We start from the raw sequence: 24,953 nt of genomic DNA, 5'->3' as shown, positions 1-24,953 counted from the left end.
GTATTACTATAAAGTACTAGAGTACAAATACGAAAGACTACAGTAGTACTATAAAGTACTATAGAATACTATAGTACTTTCTGGTAAGGGCAAAGGAGCATCCGCCAGAGAAAGTAAACAAAAACAAACAATATATGGTACAAAATGTATTTAGATAAAAACACGCAAATACACCAGTCAGATGGACGCTAAAGTGCAACAGAATTTTAACATTACACATATTATTTTCGAATTAGCGTGGCGATTAATGCATTTTTGTTTGGTTATTAATGAAAACACAGTTTTAAGCTTTACTTCCTTGTTTATACAACTGCCATACCACCCATTACCCATATGCACACTACATACTACATACTCTGTGACAACTTCAACTTCCGCTATGAGACAGCAGCTGCAGGCTGCATTAATACCCTATTGGGGTCTGTCCCTGCCTTGCTTGGTGTGTATTGCGTCACGTCATGTGCGCCGTGTGACGTATTTTGTGAGCCGTCCGAGAAGCGAGGGAGAGTGCGGGCATTTCGAGAGCGTTTTTTTGAATGATCTTATCTCTGTTTTCCTGAAAGTTTTATTGCATACAATGGAAAAAAATAAGTTTTCCCAAAGAGCATCTACTGGGTCAGCCCGCAGGTCAATCGGTACCCCTGGCTCTCGAGGCAGGAACAGTTTAACACCCGGGATCTTTTCTCCGGTACGAAGGACTTCATTGCTAGCGAGGTGAGTGCCATTGCATTGCACTTGTTTTTTTTTTAAATTCTAGTTGGAAGATGTATTAAAACCTGACTATTAGTTCACCCCCTAGTCCTGTATAAGCTGCAAAATGACTGAATAATAATAATAATAATAATAATAATAATAATAATAATAATAATAAAAATAATAATAATAATAATAATAATGTAGAAAACACTTACATGTTACTGCCACGGTACTATTAAAAAAAAAAAAAAAAAAATAAGAATAGGGTTATGATGTTAATTTATTGATTTTAAGTACAATCTTACATGACCGTTTACTATGCCCGGAGACAGTAGTAACATTGCCAATATGTTTAGGGCTTGAAATTTAACTTTCCCATCCACTAGATATCTGGGCTATAATGCCAAGGATAGAGAAATTCTCCGGGATCACACACATTATACAATCGGCTACCCTACTCGCCCACATTTCCCACGACATATTATTCTTATAACAGTAAACATGTGAATCTGAATTCCGCAGTGACAGTGCAGCCTCTTGGCAATTTTTGTTGTTATTGGGGATCCATATCGGGGCTTTTCATTGGCAACAAAAAGGGCAAGGCCAAAATGGTCTTAAGTTCAATACATTTGTTGAGGGCACCAAGGCCACTAAATTTAAGTCAAGACCAACATGTAGGATTCATCATATATAAGAGGTAATTATTGAACACAGAAAGAAACAACATAGTTTTAACTTTATTTATTTATTTATTTATTTATTTATTAATTTATCAACCCGCAGCCTACAGCTGTGGCTAAAAGTGTTGCATCACCTAGAATTTTAGGATCTAGACTTAATTTAAAAATAAACAACTTTTAGTTGATATCGGATATTCGGGTGGATATTCGCGCAAAACACTAATTTCACCCAATGAAATATAATATGCTAAGGAGTAATTTAAGCCATGTCTCGTTGATTTGCGATTTAGCAATCTCTAGTTATGAACATGAAAAATAAGCATACATATTCACTTTACATTGTACAGTAGGTTACGTCATGTAGTGTTACACAGCTCCTACATAAAAACTCGCAATACAATGTCATTTCACCTCATGAAAAAATGCATGCTAAGGAGTAATTTAAGCCATGTCTCGTTGATTTGCGAGTTAGTAATCTCTAGTTATGAACATGAAAAATATGCATTCATATTCACGTTACATTGGACATATAGGCTACTGCGCATAATGGTCCATAACCCCTACATAAAAACTCGCAAAAGAATGCTATTTCACGCATACATATTGCATTGTTATTAGTCTCGTTTAATGAACACGAAATATACAAGCTAAAGTCATAGCCTGCGTCACTTTTTTTTTAATGTGCAAACTCGCAAGCGAATATAATGTAGTGCCTTTGCAGCAAATGGACAAAATGCATTAATTCTTAATTCTTGCTGTGTGTGTGTGTATAATATAATATGTATACTTTTGGTATCGCTTCCCCCCATTAAAGAACTGCAGCTGCCAGGGCGTCCCTCCTGTGGTTTATAATGTTAAAGTGTGAGAGAAAACTTGCAAGTATCAGGTTAGAGAAATAGGACAGCAAATGCATGTGTAGCATCAAATGACAAAATACGATTAGGGAACTATATGTTTTTAATTTTTATATAAAACAAGAATGGGGATAACAAGAAAAGCAGCAGCATCATCAACAACAACAATAATACGACTACGACTAATAATAGCACCATAAACGGCACCAAAACTCACGAGAATTAGGTAATCTCACGGATAATGTAAAACGAAACCTACAATAAATTTTCCCCTAAATTTAGAAAATCATTAGTGATTTGCACCAGTTATACAGGCATATACCATAGTAACGAAGGAACATTTTGGGATATTTGTTTGTTTCTGTGAATATCTCTCAAATAATTGATAATTTACTCATTAGCATCAAGATGGTCATGAGGTGAAATAGCAATTATTTGCGAGTTTTTATGTAGGCGCTATTAGGCCTAACCATTATATGACTTAACCTACCGTACAATGTAAAGTGAATATGAATGCATATTTTTCATGTTCATAACTAAAGATTGCTTACTCGTAAATCGAGACATGGCTTAAATGACTCCTTAGCATGCCATCTTTCATGAGGTGAAATGGCATTGTATTGCGAGTTTTTATGTAGGAGCTATGAACCATTATATGGTGAATATGAATGTGTGTTTTTCATGTTCATAACTAGAGTTGCTTGTAAATCAACGAGACATGGCTTAAATTACTCCTTGGCATAACATCTTTCACTGGGTGAAATATTAGTGTTTTGAGCGAATATCCTATATTTGTTCCGAATATCCAATATCAACCTAACTTCACCGGGGTGTTTTTCGTTAAGTACTATGGAAAACTACAAAGCGGTATGTAATTCAATATGTTAACGTAATAATAATATTCACTAGGTTTCATTCGACGTTATGAATCAGTTAGTTAATGGGTGATGGAAAACTCTGACCATAGCTGAAGATTGAAACCACGCATTGTCTTTTATCGCTCATCTATGGCACCGTATTTTGTCAATTTTAATAGCATGTGATATAATTTCTACTCTGTTTAACGTAAACTAAACTTAGAAATCTCATTCCCGCGTATAAAGTCGAGTCGCTGTGTTGCATTTATGGACAAAGCTACCAACTTTCTTTAACCCAAATCCGGGACATGTGCTAATTTGCAAATACAGGTTACCCAGTGTTCTTTCAATGGAAACTCTTCCTCACCTCACTCAGTTTAATAATACCGTGTGCGTGGAGCTTGTTATTTACATTGCCCGCTCAATGCCAGGACACGGAATGCAGGTAGGCGGAAGTTTATTTTATTTAAGTTGCAATAAGTAGTGATGTGGAGCTGTACTGTGTGCCAAAGTCAACTAATATTGACTCTCTAGTTCTGCATGTTATTCTATATCTGAGCTCTGATACATAATGAAAATAAAAAAATATTTCAAATGCACTTTTACTTTTGGAGTTTCGTAAAAGACTATTGTATCGTCTTGCTGCCTCTGGGTAATTAAGCAAAAATGTCAATTTACGGATTCATATGCGATGGATTACTGTATGTGTGGGTGTGTGAAACACCTTTTCCTTAAAGGGTAACTACTCAAAATAACAAGGCTCTCTAAATGCTCTGTATACATAAGAAATGTGTCTCGCTGCGCCAGTTTTGTTAAAGTGAAGCATTTGGCAAGTATTTATTTTTTGTCAGCTGGAAATGCAGGCTGCCGCCATATTGGAACCTTTGTGGTGACGCTGTCACATCATATCGTTGACAGCCACCGACACCAGTGAACGCCGGCAGGGTGAATTATGTCGGAATGCAAAGCGTTCGGGTGCACAAATGACAAAAGGGAAAACAGTAAGAGTTTTTTTGTGTGCCTAAGGCTTTAAACCAACAAAGGACAGCCATAACAAAACAATGGCTACATAATACAGGAATGGGACATACGCTCAATAGAATATAGTGGCTATGTTTCCATTGCAGTGGATTTATTCGCTAAAAGTTTACGGATTAAAGCTCAATGGAAATGGGTATAATTCGCAAAAATGTGTACATTTATTCGAACTTTTAAAAACCCTAGATCTTAGGGTTTTAGGAAAGTCGATATTTTCAGAAAATGCGAATTAAGGTGCCTTAATGCGCATAACTTTAAATGGAAACAATTTTATTCGCATAAAATAAGCGAATCCCCCAAAGTGCACTGCAGCGCCTAAGGAAGTTCCTTACTGGGAGGAAAAAATGTCGATTTACAGTAACAGGTGCAACTGGGAGACTGCTAGCCAGCTTATACAGAGCAATAGTGATTCTCTTTTCTGTTGGTATAGGTGATCTTGGGCTGAACTGTTCTGGAGCAATATACGGGTCAAGTTTAGTGCACAGTTCGTTAAAAGCTTCTCTGGTCAGCCTGAAATGGGTACGCCAACGTTGATCATTAAAATGATCTTGCACGATATTTTCCCAAAATATATTGCAACGCTTGTACACCCACTTTCGAGGTGGATCCCGTTTTGTGGTTGTGAGTAGTAACCGCTCCAGGTGATACAGCTGCCTTCTAGATCTTCTCCATCTCATAACAATACTGATAACTGCTGAAGCAAGCTGGAGTAACAGCATCAGTATTATCTGACCTTGTTCAAGAACATCCTGAAATTGAGTTTTTTCTGCTAAAACCATTTTGCTGCTGAAAAGTTAACCGCTGTAGAGAACATGTGCGCAATGGCTTTAATTCTCCAGTTTGAACAGAATAATGTAGCCTATTTTAATATCTATATGTCACACGTCATGACCACCAATCTTTCCTGTACAAATAAATTCCTTGCTTTTATGGCATGAATTTTATTAATATAAAAATGACTCTGATAAACTCATACATTTTAATGAATATTTTATTGTAAATATATAAATAAAATTCAGTAATGTAATTACAAAGAATTTAGTACATTTGCCATGTATAGCATTCTGCCTTTCCCCCTTTTTCTTTTGCAATCCACGCAATTTAGAAGTATAGTGACATCAAACATTAGCCTACATAAAACAAAGTTTGAAACCCCCTTCCTAATTCTCTCTTGATTTTACACAAACTGAAACAATTGCTCTATATATGACTGTATATAAAAATCAGTCAGATGCTTAATTTCGTGATTATTCCTTGTTAAGCTTTCATTTGCTTAAACACTTTACACAAAAATGATGCACAGGCATGACTATCGATAGTTGTCGAACGATATGATGCATTGTCGCCTCAACCTTTATATATATATATATATATATATATAATGATTTCCATTACACGAGAGTAGATGTTAAAACTTCATGCTGATTTGAACTCGGCTCTCGCCAAGATAAGCACCAACTAAGACGTAGCTTTACAGTAAACTAATGTGATCCATATGCGTCTCCATCCATTTACGTTTCCTTCCATATGATGATGTAGATATCCTTCTGTCTGGTGTTAATGGCTGAAGTGTAATGCTGGCTCCAGGGATCAGCTTATTTTGCCTCCCTGGCGCATCAGCACACACAACGGCTGCGATGCTGGCTCCGGGGATCAACCAAAGTGCGGCCTCCCCAGCGCATCAGCATGACAACCGTCTGGATTGAGCTAAGTAGGGTACATCTCTGGGGTTTTCAAGTGGGCACCTTCCATCCTCAGTGTTTCGTCGACTAGCCCACGACACCTCAAGAGGGCTCGACGGTGATTCTGGCGTCCCAGCATCACCCCCCTCCGTCCCCCACTCAACTCAGCCCAGCTTACTTACCTGTCCCCAGCCAGAATCTTTCCGTCTCAACCACAGCCAGTTGCTGCTCCTCTCTGCTGCTTCAGATAAGTTCTTCACTGTGTGACGCAACTCTTGGCCACTGAATCCGACGTCTCTGAGAAACCGGGTTGTAGAGTGTGCCACAAATCCTCGACAACCCACTTCCACTGGGTAAACCCGAACTCTCCATCCTCGCTGTTCCGCTTCAGTGGCTAGTTGAGCATACCGCAGTTTCTTCCTCTCATACGCCTCATCTACAGCGTCCTCCCATGGCACTGTTAACTCTACCAGGTGAACAAGGCGTGCTGATCCAGACCACAAGACAATATCTGGTCGAAGGTTAGTGGTGGCAATCTCAGGTGGAAAAATAAGCCGTTGACCAACATCTGCCAGCATTTTCCAGTCTCTAGCAGCTTCCAGTTGTCCTGGGCGAGGATTGGTTTTAACACCTTTTCTTGGTGGTTGCTCTCCTGGGCGGAGGAATGTTGTCTTTTGTGTGTAATGTTTTGATGGAACAGGTGGCAACTTATTGGTCATGTTACGCTTGTCTTCCAATGCTAAGGCCAAACATCGCAGCACCTGGTCATGGCGCCAAGTAAACCGTCCTTGGCTAAGAGCCGCCTTACATCCTGTCAAAATGTGCCTTAATATATATATAATAGAGATATACATACATACATACATACATACACACAAAATACAAAATGGGGGTTATAACCGAAGAGCGTTATAAAAGGGGGAGGGGTGGGGGGCGCCGCGGGACACAACACGCATATGACTAAAATACAAAATAAAATAACTCCCTCTCTGTAATGCATATATAGTGAAGCAAAAATGTAACTCGCTCTCGTTCTCCACTCTGAACACTTCCTCGAGCAGCCAAATTGCAGCTCTTTATATTTGTGACGAGGGATCAGCTAGCTATCAATTATTGTATTATCTCTCGGACACCTTTTGCACGGGTTTAGTATGGATGTGTGACTGTCAGCTAATTATATACTTAGTAGCTGATCAGTCACGCATTCCTACGAGGTATTTCAAATAAATAACATCGCAGACGGCACCTTGCTCGGCCTGCATACCAATAATAAAACACAAATAAACACTGGCTTTTCGCCATCATATATACATAAATCATAACAATAATAAACAAATATATACACAAAGGGGCGGGACGCCCTGCCACAGTCTACAAAATCATTTTGATGAATCAAAATATAAAATTACCCTGATTTAAAATGTTTTACAGTATGCAGAAATAGAGAAGGAGTTAGAACATTTGAGTGCTGGCACTGTGCTACAGGAAGTGCCAACATTGCCGGTGTTGCAGGCCAATTCTCATCCTGTGAGAATTAGCATAGCCTGGGGTGAGAATTCGCCTGTAACACCGCCGCTGCTGCTGACAGTGCCGAGCCATTGAATATCCAGCCAAGAGGCTTATGCAAGTGTGTGCTGGCAATGTGATTTAAGTACACTACAGTACACACAAATACGTAATGTGGTTATGTGGGTATGTTATTTAATCGTAATCAATACATAATACCCCTAGGTCTGATATTGAAAACCACGGACCAAATTTGAGCAGATTGTGACTCGTTTGTATCCTATAGCATAAAACAAGGCTGGGGAGATGATGGGAGAATGAAGCAAGATGACAGTGTAACTAATGAAAGTACAACAGGGGCACCTATTAACAATGTACTGTAAACTATCACTTGCCACTTTTACCAGCTCACACTGCTTATTCGGGAAATTAAATTGCCGTCTACTTTGTGAGAGAGCCACCTAAAATAGTTACAATAAAAATAGTATAGTATTAGTATAGTATTCAAAATTGTTTATTTTGTTCCAGTAAAATAGCGGCAATTTCCACAATTCATTACGTATGTAAGTCAAGTGAAACATTCCTTCTCTGAGGGCATTTAGTTTCTGGGCTTATGTTTCCACGGACTGAATGGACCAATCGTTTTAGAGCTTATAAGCGATGTTGGTGATGGTGATGAACTGTACAGTCATATACCTGAGTCAGTAACCGTACAGCAGCATTATGACATTGTATAACTTTTTTTTTTTTAAAACAAACAACTTCAGTTTTCTATGTAAGATTGTCATTTTCACTCAGTATAGGAAATGCAGTGAGTATATGTTACAGCATTGTAAAATGTCTTATGCATTGACTTAGAAGGTCGATCTGGAACCTGGTATATCAGTGATTTCAGAAAATCGGGACTTTTGCTGTCCTCAGCATTTAAGTATTTATTTTTCAATTACATCCTAAATTGACATTTAATTAAATGTTTATTTTAAAGTAGAATCAATTTACTACAAATGATCAATAATATTTTGAAAAAATATACCATTGTAATTTATAGAAATTTACACTTAAGTCAGTAACATGGTTAAAATAGACCCAAGCTAAAGTCCCAAAATTTCAAAATCTCACCAGCAAAAATATTTCTGTAAGTTGTAAAGCAATTCAGCCTCCCTGGTAATAAACAGTTGTATCGTTTTAAATAACAAATAACCAAAACATAAAAATAAATGTAAAATTAGAAATAAATGCATTTTAATTCTGAAAATATCATGTCATGCAAAAATGTCAACTTGGTCACAGTTTATGGATTTTGCCTATTTAAGTAAGGAATTTAAAAAGAGAGCTACAATGTTGGGGTCCTCAGAGGGGTCCTACCTCACTGCTGATAGGAAGATGATAAGAGAGGCTTTGTAAGTTTTTTTAATCTTTTATTTCTTTTTTCATATCTATGGGGCAGTTTACAAGCAAAAACTGAAACACAGATCTCTCGCGCTTTTATGGTCATGAGAGTTCTGCTTCCACGTTTACATGAGAGTATTTTAGAGAATTTAGTCGTCCAAATGCAAATGACCTCATTAATAATAAAGTAATGGGAGGGTTTATTTAAATATCACCAAACGGGCTGAAAAGAGATGCTGTGTGATAAAGGATATCGTTCAAATAATGCTTAGGGGTTTACATGAGGCTTTACGCGCTAGGAAGAGATGAAGAGAAGGTTACCCCCCATCTGTCTAGAATGCAAAAGTCTTGCAGTTAAAACGGTTCATGCTGCCAAGAAGAAGAAAATAATAATAGTTATTACTATTATTGTTGAGAATTAGTTGTTCTAGAAATGGTAGATGTATCATGTGTACAAAAACCGACAGCACTCACCAATTCCCATTACTGCTTTTCTTAGGCTACTGATGTCCTTTCACACACCCATATATATTAGTCTTAGCCAACTGCATAACTGTTAATGTGCTAAACAAAAGTAGTATGCGTTCAGTAATCACAAATATGCGTTAATGTGGAACAAATATATTAAAAACAACTTGTGATGTATTGGTTTCAAACACAGGTACTTTGTTGAAATATTAAAATTAATTATGCAGAAAATGTGGAAACTTACACAAATGCTGTTAATATAATAAATACATAATTTGTGTGTATTTGCTTATTAGTTATAAGGGTATATAAAATCATAGGCCTACTTACAACGTAGTTGCGACAAAAATGGATGGATGGAGAAGACGCAGACAAACACTGGCTAGATTTAAGTCTTGTATGGGAAGAACTCCTTCAGTCCCATGCAATGGGTTTGCAGGAAAGGAATTGTGCATCTTTCTTATCTAGAGCTTTCTTTCCAGCAGACACCCTCATCCACTGCGTTCCTATGTAAAGACCTCTATTTGTGTATCGGCAGGAAAGACGAATGCGGGCGCATCATCGTCCCTCTGTTTGGTGGGAGGAGGTTGTGCTTCAAGAGTCTTTCTCTGACGAACAATGGATTGAAACATTTCGGGTCATCCGAGGTACGTTTGACCAACTGGTGGAACGTACGGGTGGACATGGAGCCGTCACCAATACATGTCCGTACACCTGTGCGCTGCAGAAGCGAGTGGGTATTGCTCTGTACAAACTTCTCGGACCGCTGATTCGGCAGGACTGCGCACAGCAGAACGAGTGCCCACCTCAGCGGGAGCTGGGGTAGGCACCTGCAGTTATCTTGTTATTGTGTGCAGAAATTTGGCATGCAATGCAACCGCCTCTTGGTGCTGTTGATCAGCGTGGTCCAGCCTTTACAAAAGGTGGCTGTATTGCCGATCCTGCCTGGCAGCGGTGCGTGCAATCAGACGGTACATCCTTCTGTACTCTAGGCACATCAGACGATGCTCCTGGATCAGCAGCTACAGCGTTCAAACCAACTTTAATTTAAAGAAGACCAGTTGTGAATGGCTTCACAGCTTTTGTTTTACATGTGAATCCTAAGAATAATATGTGAAAATAAAACATATCACATATGCGCACACACTTAGCCTGACATGCGTAAAATGGCTTGATTTCCCCAACCATTTGTTTTTTCACAAATTATTATTTGTGGTTGGGGATATCAAGCACTTTTAATTGACGCTGGGACGGTGGTGTGTATATGCGATATGTTATTGTATTCACAAATTATTCTTAGGCTTCACAGGTAAAACACAGACTGTGAAACGATTCACATTTGGCATCCTTTACATTAAAGTTGGTTTGAGCGCTGTAGCTGCTGTGGTTGAGGAGATAAAGTCATTTCACGCGTGTCAGGTAGGCTGTGTGCGTATATGCGGTATGTTATTGTTTTTCACAATTTATTTGTTTGATTCACATGTAAAGGAGAGCTTGTGAAACAATTCACAATTGGTCTTCTTCACATTAAAGTTGGTTTGGACACTCTAGCTACTGTGGTTGGGGAGATAAAGCACTTTTACGCGTGGCTGAGGCCAAGTGTGCGTATGTGCGGTATGTTATTATTTTCCAGAAATTATTCTTAGGATTCACATGTAAAACAGAGACTGTGAAACAATTCACAATTGGTCAATCTGGTGTTGCGTGCTGTCAGAAGGGGTGGAAGCTTGAAACATCCTGCAGGAAAAAAGCTACATTATTCGTAGTATTATTATTATGATAATAATGCCGGTCATAACAATCTAGTAGTTTTCATGCATCATTCATAATACACTGAAATGAATAAATAATGGTATAAATCAACATCTCTGTATGCAATTTATATATAATTTAGCCGCGACCCTCATCAGGTGAAGTGGATTGATAATAATGGATGGATGGATATTTAACTGATTTGTATTAGTAAGACTGGGATAAGGAAAGCCTTACTTACGCTACAGAGGAGGACAGAAAGACCATATCCCAGAGAAGAGCGTTCTTTTACATAGGGGAAGTGGAGGAGGTATCGTGTTATTTCATGAAAGTCTATCGTTAAGTATTTTGCACGACTGTGGAGTTTGTTGCTATGGGACTAATTAGGCCAATTAGCGCACACTTTACTGTGCTTTACCAAAGTGTAATGACACTTAAGTCACACACTTTTTTTGCCGTGCACTTTTGGAACGAGCACAATCATGCGTCATTTGCGCGTGACACATCATGAATGCACTATAGTAGCGCGATTTAAAACTTGCATGTAAACACCGCCTATGTAACGTATGTAGAATTGATAACCATAACATGTCAACTTGGTCCTTAGTCTCAATTTGACAAAAGTTGTTTTGAATATTCAAACTGTACAGAAAAGGCAAAGGTTATTTGTATATTTTGGCCTAACATTACAGTGAGATGGGGCCTTTTCTGTAACTGTCATTTTTTGGCGGGAAACTTGTCAACTTGGTCACAGTCAACTTGGTCACAGTTTGTCATACAAATCTGTGTGACCAAGTTGACATGGCTTGTGACTAGGGCTGCAAACTACTTTTTAGTGTTGTTATTAGTAGTGGAGTTAGTATTATTATTATTTAGGGTGGCACGGTGGTGTGGTGGTTACCGCTGCTGCCTCACAGCGCCAGGGTCCTAGGTTCAAATCTGGCCTAGGGGTCTGTCTGCGTGGAGTTTGCATGTTCTCCCCGTGTTTGTGTGTGTTTTCTTCCACAGTCCAAGGTTGATTGGTCACTCTAAATTGCCCTCTGTGTGTGTGTGTGGTGCCCTGCGATGGACTGGCATCCTGCCTAGGGTGTAGTCCTGCCTTGCGCCCTGTGTCTACCGGGTTAGGCTTCAGCTTAATGTAGCTGATGCCTTTATTATTTTTTTTAAGGGGGGGGGATATTTTGTTTTCTGTAGATAGTGCAATTTTGTAGGCATGCACACTGAAACACACCTCCGAAATTTTATAATACAATTATCTTTTTTTTTTTTTTATAAAAATGTAGTCGTTACCAGTTATTTTTTATTATTTTCTCCCAATTTGGAATGGCTAATTATTTTTAGGCTCAGCTCACCGCTACCACCCCTGTGCTGACTCGGGAGGGCGAAGACGAACTCACGCTGTCCTCTGAAGCGTGTGCCACCAGCCGACCGCTTTTTTTTCACACTGCGGACTCACCATGCAGCCACCCAAGAGCTACAGTGTCGGAGCACAACGCAGCTCTCGGGCAGCTTACAGGCAAGCCCGCAGGCGCCCGGCCAGACTACAGGGGTCGCTGGTGCGCGGTGAGCTGAGGACACCCTGGCCGACCTAACCCTCCCTCCCTCCCCCTGGGCGGCGCTCGGCCAATTGAGCGCCGCCCCCTGGAAGCTCCCGTCCTCGGTCGGCAAAGTAATAGCCTGGACTCGAACTCGCGACGTCCAGACTATAGGGCACATCCTGCACTCCACACGGAGCGCCTTTACTGAATGCGCCACTCGGGAGTCCACATTAATCAGTTTTATTACATTATGAAAGTTATTACCCAATAATATTTTAATGTTAATTTTAAATAATACTTGCAAAGTTAAATTGTTTTTTGCATTGTGTAATTAACAGTTTTGTTTAAATACATATTAAATACATGTTTAAATACATATAAATACATATTTTCTTGTTTTTTAATTCTATATTGTTTATTTAAAAATCATTAAAACAATTTCAAAAAATACTGGTCACTAGTCAATTCGTATTCTTGTCAACTTGGTCACGGTATTGCCACAAGATTAAATTGCAAAATAAAAATAAAACTGTTCAACATTTTTTTTAATTGTTCAATGTTATGTTTATCCACTATACTAAAGATCATCAGTAGCATAGTTTTAAAAACAATATCTTGAAAAATATATTATTTTTGTAAAATCAAACAAAAAATACTATTGTACTTGTCTCCACTTAATTGTGTGCATTTCTAGGCAGAAATTAGAAAAAAATATAATATTTTTTTGCATCATTAACAAGATCAGATGGTGAAGTCTTCACAAACACTATAAAAATGGTTTGAATAATAATTTGTATTTACATTTTAAAGTGTTTTTGCGTGACCAAGTTGACATTTCTTGAGGGACCTCAATGTTTATCTTGGTGGGAGCTTGGCAACTTCAGTTCCATACACTTTAGCGGTAGTAAAAGATTTTGGGACCAAACACTAGACACTGCATTAAAAAAAAAAAAGAAAAAAAAAAAGCCCAAAAGTCCCAATTTTCTGAAATCACTGATATACAATTAATTCAGGAAACAATATTCACATTACGCAATTAATGAATATGACAATTTTATTTTTATGTGTTTTGTTTTGCTGATGCAGTCTTTATGATAAATATCACTATATGAGCTACAAGTTGTACCGGTCAGATCTTTTGCTGCATAATCAGTTGCTGTAAAACTGTAGTCAAGTAATATTATTGACAGTTTACACACAAAATGCAGATAAAAAGTACACACAAACACACACACAAACACGCATGTACAAATACACATAAGCACATACTTATCTACTGGTAGTGGACAAAAAAAATGGAAACATGGGTAAATGAGGAACACCAAGTATATTGAAAGCAAGGGCTTCCACACAGGTGTGGCTCGTATTAATTAAGCAAATAACATCCCAGCATGCTTAGGTTCATGTGTAAAAATGCTGGACAGGCCTGGTTGCCTATAATTGTGGCTAACATCGCTGCAAGAGGAGACCTCAGTGATTTTGAAAGAGGGGTGATTGTTGGGACGCGTTTGGCAGGAGCTTCAGTGACCAAGACAGCGCAAATTGCTGATGTTTCACGAGCAACGGTGACTAAGGTGATGTCGGCATGGAAAAGACATAATCAGCAAAGGGCAACAGTGGGCGGAAGCACATACTCCAGGATCGTGATATCAGTGCACCAATTTGAAGTGCAAAGCAAAACAGACGAGCAACTGCAGATCAATTGACTGCAAATTTCAACCTAGGGCGTGAGCAGGCAGTTTAATAAAAAACAGTCTGCCGAGAACTCCACAGAGCGGGATACCATAGTGGCCCAACGCCCTATTAAGTGACTTTACATTGGTGTTTCCATTTTTTTTTGTCCACTGCATCTATCTCTCTATCTCTCTCTCTATCTCTCTATCTATCTTTAAATATGCATTGTGCTTAAGTTTGTTATTTTTAGAAGACTTATCTAAATTCCCTTTTTAAGAAGTTCAAGTCAAATGGAAATGTATGTTCAAACTTTTACGTACAGTACGAATCTCTTCTTCCTCCTCTTGTGTTGATGTCACACTATCCATGTCTTCCCAAAAGCTGATGTGTCCAGGCCCTTTAGGGTGGTAAAAGGCATGGTGCAAACATAGAAACAGAGTATAAAAATGTATATAATGAATGGGTTAACACCATGAGTTTGCTTTCACTTTTGAAACTTTTTACACCTATGCACTCACCATGTATAGTTGACTCATCGATCTGAGTGCCTCTCGTGAGCAAAATTGCTACAGCGGTATTACATTTGAAGTCTTAAATAGTATATACAATCTACGTTAATAACTTTTACCTTGTACAGGATCTTACATAAACATTAATGTGATTTCTACAGTAAGTAGTTGTACTTTAATACAGATTAAAGCTAGTTAGCCGTGTATTGCAGTGTTTAATATCAGACTGCAAGCACCAGTCAAAAAGAGAAGCAACTCCAGATTTCCTGTAGTAGCTCATGCTAATCTCCTAAATAAGTGGTATGTTGGTTTGTGCTAATCTTTATTAATAAAATGAATAAGAAATATCCAAAACCATTTTGTGTATGTAATTTGTACACCAAAGTGATTTTCCAAAAATGTCGCAGAAAGGTCACCAAATAATATAGGTTTAGCTACATCAACATACACCAGAGCTTTTAAATAGTACACAAAAACCAGTAATATAAAGACTATTGCTTTGTATTGCTGGCAAGTTTAAATGTTACTTTATAGTACAAAACTTAAAGGTCCTTTCACACCAACGTAACTTCAAGATGCAGACTTTCAGATCGGCCTCGTAGCAAAACAGAAATAAACTGCGTTCCTATTTCTCTGTGCGTGTCTGGCGTAAATGTACATATATACAGTACTGTGCAAAAGTTTTAGGCAGGTGTGAAAAAATGCTGTAAAGTAAGAATGCTTTCAAAAAGACATGTTAATAGTTTATATTTATCAATTAACAAAATGCAAAGTGAGTGAACAGAAGAAAAATCTACATCAAATCAATATTTGGTGTGATCACCCTTTGCCTTCAAAACAGCATCAATTCTTCTTGCACACAGTTTTTGAAGGAACTCGGCAGGTAGGTTGGCCCAAACATCTTGGAGAACTAACCACAATCTGTGGATTTAGGCAGCCTCAGTTGCTTCTCTCTCTTCATGTAATCTCAGACAGACTCGATGTTGAGATCAGGGCTTTGTGGTGGCCATACCATCACTTCCAGGACTCCTTGTTCTTCTTTACGCTGAAGATAGTTCTTAATGACTTTCGCTGTATGTTTGGGATCGTTGTCATGCTGCAGAATAAATTTGGGGCCAATCAGATGCCTCCCTAAAGGTATTGCATGATGGATAAGTATCTGCCTGTACTTCTCAGCATTGAGGAGACCATTCATTCTGACCAGATCCCCAACTCCATTTGCAGAAATGCAGCCCCAAACTTGCAAGGAACCTCCACCATGCTTCACTGTTGCCTGCAGACACTCATTCGTGTACCGCTCTCCAGCCCTTCGGCGAACAAACTGCCTTCTGCTACAGCCAAATATTTCAAATTTTGACTCATCAGTCCAGAGCACCTGCTGCCATTTTTCTGCACCCCAGTTCCTGTGTTTTTGTGCATAGTTGAGTCGCTTGGCCTTGTTTCCACGTCGGAGGTATGGCTTTTTGGCCGCAAGTCTTCCATGAAGGCCACTTCTGACCAGACTTCTCCGGACAGTAGATGGGTGTACCAGGGTCCCACTGTTTTCTGCCAATTCTGAGCTGATGGCACTGCTGGACATCTTCCGATTGCGAAGGGAAGTAAGCATGATGTGTCTTTCATCTGCTGCAGTAAGTTTCCTTGGCCGACCACTGCGTCTACGGTCCTCAACGTTGCCCGTTTCTTTGTGCTTCTTCAAAAGAGCTTGGACAGCACATCTGGAAACCCCTGTCTGCCTTGAAATTTCTGCCTGGGAGAGACCTTGCCGATGCAGTATAACTACCTTGTGTCTTGTTGCTGTGCTCAGTCTTGCCATGGTGTATGACTTTTGACAGTGAACTGTCTTCAGAAACCTCACCTTGTTAGCTGAGTTTGGCTGTTCCTCACCCAGTTTTATTCCTCCTACACAGCTGTTTCTGTTTCAGTTAATGATTGTGTTTCAACCTACATATTGAATTGATGATCATTAGCACCTGTTTGGTATAATTGTTTAATCATACACCTGACTATATGCCTACAAAATCCCTGACTTTGTGCAAGTGTACCTAGAAGAATTGATGCTGTTTTGAAGGCAAAGGGTGGTCACACCAAATATGGATTTGATTTAGATTTTTCTTCTGTTCACTCACTTTGCATTTAGTTAATTGATAAATATAATCTATTAACATGTCTATTTTTGAAAGCATTCTTACTTTACAGCATTTTTTCACACCTGCCTAAAACTTTTGCACAGTACTGTATATGTGTGTGTGTGTGTGTGTGTATATAATTATATATATATATATATATATATATATATATATATATAATATAATATAATGTGTGTGTGTGTGTATATATGTGTATATATATGTATATGTGTGTGTAATATTTTATATATATATAATTGTTACCTCCTGCCCGTCCATCTCGGTCGGCTTATTCCCTGACTTACCCCGGGCAGGTCGCTACGCGAGTCTCGCAGATCGTTCGAGGGTGGATGGAGACCAAAGGCTTCCTTTATTAGGCGGCGGGAAATAAGGCACTGACTCAGCCAGTTTAACTGAAACCAAATCGTACGGTTTATTAACAAAATAAAGCAACAGTACAGAGGTTGTAGTCAGCACTGCAGGGTCTGTCCCTGTCACTAGGGCCCTCCGTTTAGTACACTCTCACAGTAGCACAGTACAGCAGTACCTCTCCCTAACACAGCTGGGACTCAGAGCGCCCGAATACTCCCGCTCCGAGTTTATGTAGCCAAGCTCCTTCCCGCCACACAAATTTAACAACTTTAGAGACTGAGGAGGACGGAGTGCTTGGAGTTTTCAATACATAAAACACAACCAATTCATACAGTCAAAAACACAGGAGATAGTCACATACACTAGACCCCACTAGTATAACTAATATATATACAAAATCAGCGTGTGAAATTGTTTTTATTACGGTGTTCAACATGAAACAGTATATATTTTTTCTTCAATAACAAGAACGAAACATTTAAATTTGGTTGTTTCTGAGTAGCCTACAGAGCACTGCACCTTTAAAAATAAAAACAAACAAAAACAGAGTTGAAAGGTCAAATCACAGAGGCAGCAAAGTGTCCAAGAAACGGGGCATCACTAAAATCAGAAAAAAGACCAGAAACAGATAAACCTTTTGTTTTTATCTACAGTTTGCAGGAAATAAAGATGTTCAACGGCAATCTAAAGTATTTTGTTTAGCAATGTTTAGATTTTGAGAAAGCAAATATTTATTTTCAACAGACTACTTGGGTACACTAGCTACATTATATGAAAAAAGTTGAAGAAATTTCATTAATATTTTTTGAAGATCTGTGACAAGCAGCCTAGAGTGGTGACGTCCGGCGCAGGGAAATAACACAGACTGGACGGAGTGGTATGGTGATTGCGCTGCTGCGCAGTTTAATGACAGCCAGTAACTAAAAAGGTTGAAACACACAAAAACAGGACACGGCACTGATGCCAAAATAAACAGATTTATACATCTGTACCGAGACTCAATTGCTAATCAATCATTCAATTGGAGTCTTGGTACATCTGCACGTGAATTAATTGTGTACTCCTGTGACGACACGTTACATTTCAACCAGCACGTGAAGTGATTTGTGCCATCCTCGTGCTTAAATACAAATCTACATTTTTAAACACGTGAAACACAGACCCGTTTATATCCCATGTTTTTGTAGATTCTTTATTTGGCCGAATCTTTTGAGATGGATTCGGTATTCGGCCGAATCTCAAAAACTTGGATTTGGTTCACCCCTTGTTAAAAGAGCACCTTGATACAGTCGGTTAATTTTTCCTGGCCTTTACAGTATTTGAGGTGGTGTTATGTACCTGCCCTGACATTGACTGTGATTGAACTCTGATTTCTGTGGGGTATAATCTTTTCTGTGTATTAAAGGAGGACAGTGCACTTGAAACTCGGACTGCAGCATGGTGCATACTGGACTTGAACTGATTGTTAATGTACATGTATGTTATATTGACTGGATAAGTAATGCAATAGAGGGGGCTCTACTATGCATGTACATTTATATTGTAAATTAACTGATGCAATGGATGGGGCTTGTTAGAAAAGTGCATTTATATTGTATACAAACTAGCTGAATTAAATACTTATATAGAGAAGGCTTTATGATGGAAGATACCTGGCACTTGTAATTGATTGTGTGTGTGTGTTTTTTTTTTTTTGTCTATTTACTCTGCATAGTGTGATATGTGGTATAATGGTTATTTTAAAAATGCGGGTAAGCTATGAGAGGTTTCATGGATATGCATTTTTTGTAAAGGGGATTAGTTATTATTCTGGGTATGGACAAGTTCTTTATGGGCAAAATAATGAAGTATTGTAATTACGTGCCAACTTACCCAGCATTTCTTTGGATCTGTCACTCAACTCTCCTTTCCATATTTAGGTGATATCAGGGTTCTCCCCAGGAATTCTGTACAGCCAGACGGCAGAACATCATTATAGCCGGGAGCACTTTTAACGGAAAAATAACTTGCCTTACCTTAAATATATAATACGACAAAGAATTTGAATAACGTGTTGTCTTTCGTTGACTATATCTGGTTGCGCTTTTTTATGTTCTACATTTTCTTTTTCATTACTGTTTTTTATTATGGTAAATTACTGTGCTTATTTAGGCACTCTACGATTTGACTGGGGAAAGATAACGTAGGGTTATTGGAGTTCACAAAAAAAGGTAACCTTTTCACTTCCTTTTTATCTTAATTATTGAGCTTATTGCTTCATTTAAATTGTTTTCAGGGCATTTTGTTAATGCACATCTGTGTATATATTTTTTTTTTACACAACAGTACTCGCACACGTTTGGTCACCATCATAACTGTTACATGAAACCGGAGTGTAATAACCCAGCACCTCTGCACTTAAACATTTGTATGTCAGCTGATATCCCATCACGCCTTTCTTAACGGCATACAGCCTCTGTACATGAACCCCCAATATCTCTCACAAGCACCTGGGTACATATTTTTACGATCTCACAACAAAAGGAATACATTTTTAGGCTTCCAGGCCAGAATGGCTGGGAAGCCTATTGTTGTTGTAAGGATTATTATTATTATTATTATTATTATTATTATTATTATTATTATTATTATTATTTATTTTTTTCCTTCCACCAAAATTACAAATGCCTATAACTTTTAAACGGCTGCACCAAAATGCACGAAATTTGGCACGGATGTAGAGGACTGTGACTATTGTGCCTTCGTCAATATGGCGGCATTTGGTCACATGGTGTGGCAGCCATCTTGGATTTAATGAAAATTTTGGACAATATTCAGAAGTCTTCTTCGCATGAACGGTAAATAATACACTTGTCCACGATTGATTCTGCTTAAGGAAAAATGGATCGGTCACATGGTGTGGAAGCTATGTTGGATTTTGCGTAAAACACTTAAACTCCTCATGAACCGTTTGGCCGATTGACATGAATCTTGGCTATACGTTATCTTTTGTACTGTCCTCTAAAGTTATTCAGGAAAAGTTCCTACACGATCAAACATGGCCGCCATGAGCCAATCAATATGGGTGACATACCAGTTTTGCCCATTTTTCACCCTGAAATGACACATTCTCACCACTGGGGACAGCTGTTGCCATGGAAAACTGAGCAGTCTTATTTCTTGAAGCAGCCATTTTTTGCTGATGTCTTGCAAGAACAGTTTCACTAACTTATGTAACTTAAAACACAGTAATTACAATGGAAAGGCTGATATTATTTTACACACACACAGTACAGTATACAAAGACACATTCTGTAAACTAAGAACATTTTTGAAGAAATGTGGCAGCTGCATCCACGTGGGGGGGGAAAAACTTTTTTTAAACGAGAAGACAATTGAAACAATAAAATGTATAATCCATGAGCTTTACAAGTCACACGAATACAGTTTATTTAAAAATCGGAATAAAATAATTTTTACGACTGAACTGTGGTAAAACAACAATCACAAATCCTGAATGTGTTGCAGCGTAGCCACGCGTGTAACCCATTCAAAAAACATACAATTGTAACGGTGAAGATCGCACAGTTATTCACAGATAATCCCCCCAAAAGCGGACATTTTAGTATAATTGGAGCTGCATCAGCAGCTTTTCTGTCGTAATGTTGTTTGAGTAGCAGCTATTTAAAAAAGCTGCAAATTATAATAAGAATTAAAAAAATGTGCTGCACAACAAATCAAAGTACACATTTATAAATATAATACACACGCAAATAATAATAATAACGAAGTAATAAAGACCCTACTACAGTTAGTCTACTTAAAATAACCTTGTGGACATGCAGGCATACAAACTGTACACACACACAGACACTAAGTATTAAAAAAATATATATATAACTGTACTTTGCCTAAACCAAACCAGAAAGAAAATACATGTTTGGACTTTAATTAGGGGGTGGTGCAAGTTCGCCAGCTTATTATTCTTGGAACAAACTATTTTAGGTAATTAAAAGTGTAGACACAACGGTACAGAATAGCTTACTCTATAAAGACACTTGAAACAGTGAGTATCGCATGGTTACTGATGAACAACCCCCAGAAAATCAGACATTTTGATTCCTGGCGAATCACTGCATTGAATAAGCAGTACAGATTTTTGAATGCAGTCTTTGTTCATAAAGACTGCATTCTAAAGTTCACCACAAGAGGGCCCCATATGACCATGAAAACTCGTAATTCCTGATAAAAATGATATTGCCTTACCAGCAACATATACTGCTAAATACTATTATCACATCTAATAGTAAATCATGTAATGCTTAAAAAAAAAACAACTGTGCCCACTTGAAGCAGCCATTTTTCGCTGGTGTCTAGTAAGAACAGTTTCACCAACTGATGTAACATAACACAGTAATTACAGTGGAAAGACTGATTATTTTGCACACATAGTACAGTATACAAAGACACATTGTAAACTAAGAAAGCATTTTTTTTGGCGAACTCTTGCAGTTCTACAGCATCCACGCAAAAAAAAACAAACTGCACCACGTTTTTTAAACCAGAAGACAATTGAAACAATAATGTATAATGCATGAGCTTTACAAGTCACACGAATACAGTTTGTTTAAAAATTGGAATATAATTATTTTTACGACTGAACTGTGGTAAAACAATTACAAATCCTGAATGTGTTGCAACAAAGCTGCGTATGTAACCCATTTAAAAGGCGCATGAGGGGGGTGGCGAAACTCTGGGAGCGTATCTTTCATTGAACTAATTGTTTTAGGTAATGAATAGTATAGACAGAACTCTTCAGAATCGCGTGCTCTATAAAATACAATTGTAACTGTGATGATCGCATGGTTATTCACAGAGAATCCCCCCCCCAAAAAGCAGACATTTTAGTATAATTGGAGCTGATTCAACAGAAAACAATAGCCAACTGCTGTACAAAGGCAAGCTTTACAAACGATTGTCATCTGAAGTTTGTGCTCGCTGTGGGAATGACAAGAGGCTTTTAAGATCTACATTTACGTTGACAAGGATTTCTCAACTGAAGAGGAAACAACCGATGCTGCACTTTGTGCCAATGTCCAGATGGCAAATAAGGAAGAGGTGGACAGAACTTTATCATATGCAACGTACAGGCACTTATTTATAAGATAAGGCTTCATACTTCAGGAAGTAAGCCAGCAATTAAGTATGCTGTTGATACCATTAGTTAGGTGGGTGTACTTACATACTGTTATGCCTGAACTAATAAATATATACTGTTGATTTGTTATAAATATAGGTATGAACTATATACTGTTGATTTGTTATAAATATAGGTATGAACTAACATCAGTAGAACTTTGGGTAATCGCATACTTTTTGTATTATTGCATGGCGTCTCTCCTGTCCCAACTCCATGCAATTGTACGTCAACTGGAATTAAAGTTTTTTTTTAGATTTGCATCCTCATAGCTTTGAAGTAATTGTAGGATAAAGAGCTGAACTACCACCCTTCAGCTTGTGTCACACTGTACTACCCTATATTTAGCTGCTGTATAGGGATTAACAAGAAACAGTCTAGTGTTCTGGCAGGATAAATGTTCTTCCCCTGAATGTTGGTTTGGAAAACACTTTTGTTTTGAAAATGTTTTTAAAGGCTTTTATTGTCTCTTGCCTTAGAACTTTGGAGTCCATTCTGGTATACTCCATCACAATATGCATACAATTATATAATGCAATAAAGGCAAAAAAAAATAACAAATTTGTTTCCATTGTAGAGGAACACCCACGAGAGCAGCACAGTATCCAGCTACCAATGAAGCTGTAAACTATGATGTCAAGACGTTTGGATCTTCACTTCCTGTGAAAGTGATGGAAGCACTCACGATGGCAGAAGGTAGGTTGTCCACTAATGTATTATGCATGCAACACAACCTGACGTGCCCAATCACTGATGCTAAGGGCTTATGTGAAAAACATCCAAATGTTTTCTTAAAGTAATTGTAGCTAACACAAGGATAACCAAACCAGTGCAACACTAACTGAAAGCATGGCTTGCAAAAAAAGATTTCTTTAACCAAAGTGTAGTATCATATCATGTTATAAAATAAAAATACATGTTTACTAGAATGTTTGTTTTTTTTCAAAATGGGACAGTTGCGACTTACATCAGGAATGGAAGTACACAACCTGTAAGTTATGGAATTATTTAGTTAGCTACAATAACAATACAGTACAAGTTGGCCTAATTTTATATAGTACAGAACAGGTGTAGCTTACATTGTAGACAGTCACAGTCCCCTATGGTGCTGTTCAGCAGAATGTTGTGCATCCCACAGTGCGCATTGAATTTAGCTGAACGGGGGGAGGGGGGACATTGGAGCAACATAACCTAAGACCAATTGCAAAACCCATAAAAAGGAAAGGTAAAAAAAATTCAAACATTCTCTTTAATGTATTGCCCCTGTTGTAATATTATTCATTTGTACATTTCACATCACGTTGAACATTGTTCTTGTTTACACAATGTTTATTTTTATGCTTTATTTTGCATGTTACAGCTGAAGATCAATTAACTGTCCGAATAGATGAGTGTGGATGGGCTTGGCTGGTCTGTGGAGAGAAACTGATTATTTGGAAAATCGGACAGACAGCTGTGGCTAAGGTAAATAGGCCATCACTGCGTCTTGTTCTCATCCTCTCTGCTGGACAGATTTTAATCAGTTTTTCTTTTGCAGAAAGTGTTGCAAAATACCCTTTAGTGTTTACAACAAACACACTACTAACCATTGCTGTCTCCTGTGCTATCATTGAAATATCTTTTTCAGCATTATTATCCATTGTTTTGATTTATTTTATTCACATATCTTGGCTATAAACCAAATGGGGAAGAAACAGTTGCTAAGATCAGGGTAATCTTACACATTGTGCAACTCGTTAGCAAAAAGGTATGTGATGGTGTTATAGTGCAGCTCACAGGATGATGATGATGATGCTGCTGATGATGATGCAGCTCGGAGGGTGATGGTGTTACAGTGACGCTCGGAGGGTGATGGTGTTACTGTGACGCTCGGAGGGTGATGGTGTTACAGTGACGCTCGGAGGGTGATGATGCGCCACTCGGGAGCTCCATAGGCTCAGTAATTCCATCAGCAGCTTCAATGTATGACAGACTAATTAATAGAAAAATAAACAAAGGGGAAGAGTGAGTAAACACCAGATAATTATTATTATATATTTTTTTTAATGAATATGAACTTATGGGATCGTCTCAGCCAGTCAGTTTCAGAATAGTCAGGTATATTCATCACAAACCAACCGGGGTGGTTTGTGATGAATTCTTTTTTATTGAAATGATTTAATTTTTCACTAGTATATTGATTAAACTTTCTTATTTTTCTTACTTAGTTTTCAGTGTGCAAGGAGCTGCAGCTTCCTCCCAGTGAATTTTCTTGTTTGGCTGATTTGGTTGCCATATCATGTCAGAGTAGTGCTGGAGATGTTGCCCCTGTTCAGGTGAGTCTTACTGTTCTCTAGCATTCTCTGTCGCTATAAAAGCTTCCTTGTCAGGGCAATTCTTTTTGGGGGGTAAACGTTAGATCCCTTTCAATTATGGAATGTTAAAAATTACAAATTGGGTGTTTCCCTTTAAGACACCCAAACTAAAAAACTCTATACCAAAGATTCTCGCTAGAGCAGGGCTACAATCGTCGCCATTGTCCTTTTTCAGCCGTGCTGATTTCTCCTGAAACAGATGAGCATATCTTTCTTCTCTATAACACCTTTTGTTAGTGCTTTTTAGCTTGCTTTTATGTGATTTTATATATATATATATAT

The 24,953-nt window shown here is 38.2% G+C and overlaps 1 protein-coding gene across 1 annotated transcript in view; it reads left to right on the top strand.

Moving 5' to 3' along the window:
• The first annotated feature begins 406 nt into the window (after positions 1 to 406).
• nup133 (nucleoporin 133) overlaps positions 407 to 24,953 on the top strand; it is a 97,045-nt gene continuing 72,498 nt past the window's right edge. Inside the window, exons 1-4 of the mRNA XM_034018696.3 lie at positions 407 to 714; positions 22,895 to 23,013; positions 23,678 to 23,781; positions 24,525 to 24,632. Coding sequence (XP_033874587.2) covers positions 578 to 714; positions 22,895 to 23,013; positions 23,678 to 23,781; positions 24,525 to 24,632 — 468 coding nt within the window. The 5' untranslated portion in view covers positions 407 to 577. The remainder of the gene's footprint in view (positions 715 to 22,894; positions 23,014 to 23,677; positions 23,782 to 24,524; positions 24,633 to 24,953) is intronic.

This window comes from Acipenser ruthenus, chromosome 6 (genome assembly GCF_902713425.1).
Source record: "Acipenser ruthenus chromosome 6, fAciRut3.2 maternal haplotype, whole genome shotgun sequence".
Lineage (NCBI taxonomy): Eukaryota > Metazoa > Chordata > Actinopteri > Acipenseriformes > Acipenseridae > Acipenser > Acipenser ruthenus.
The sequence above is the reverse complement of the archived record's forward strand: the minus strand, read 5'-3'. Positions and strand labels throughout refer to the sequence as shown.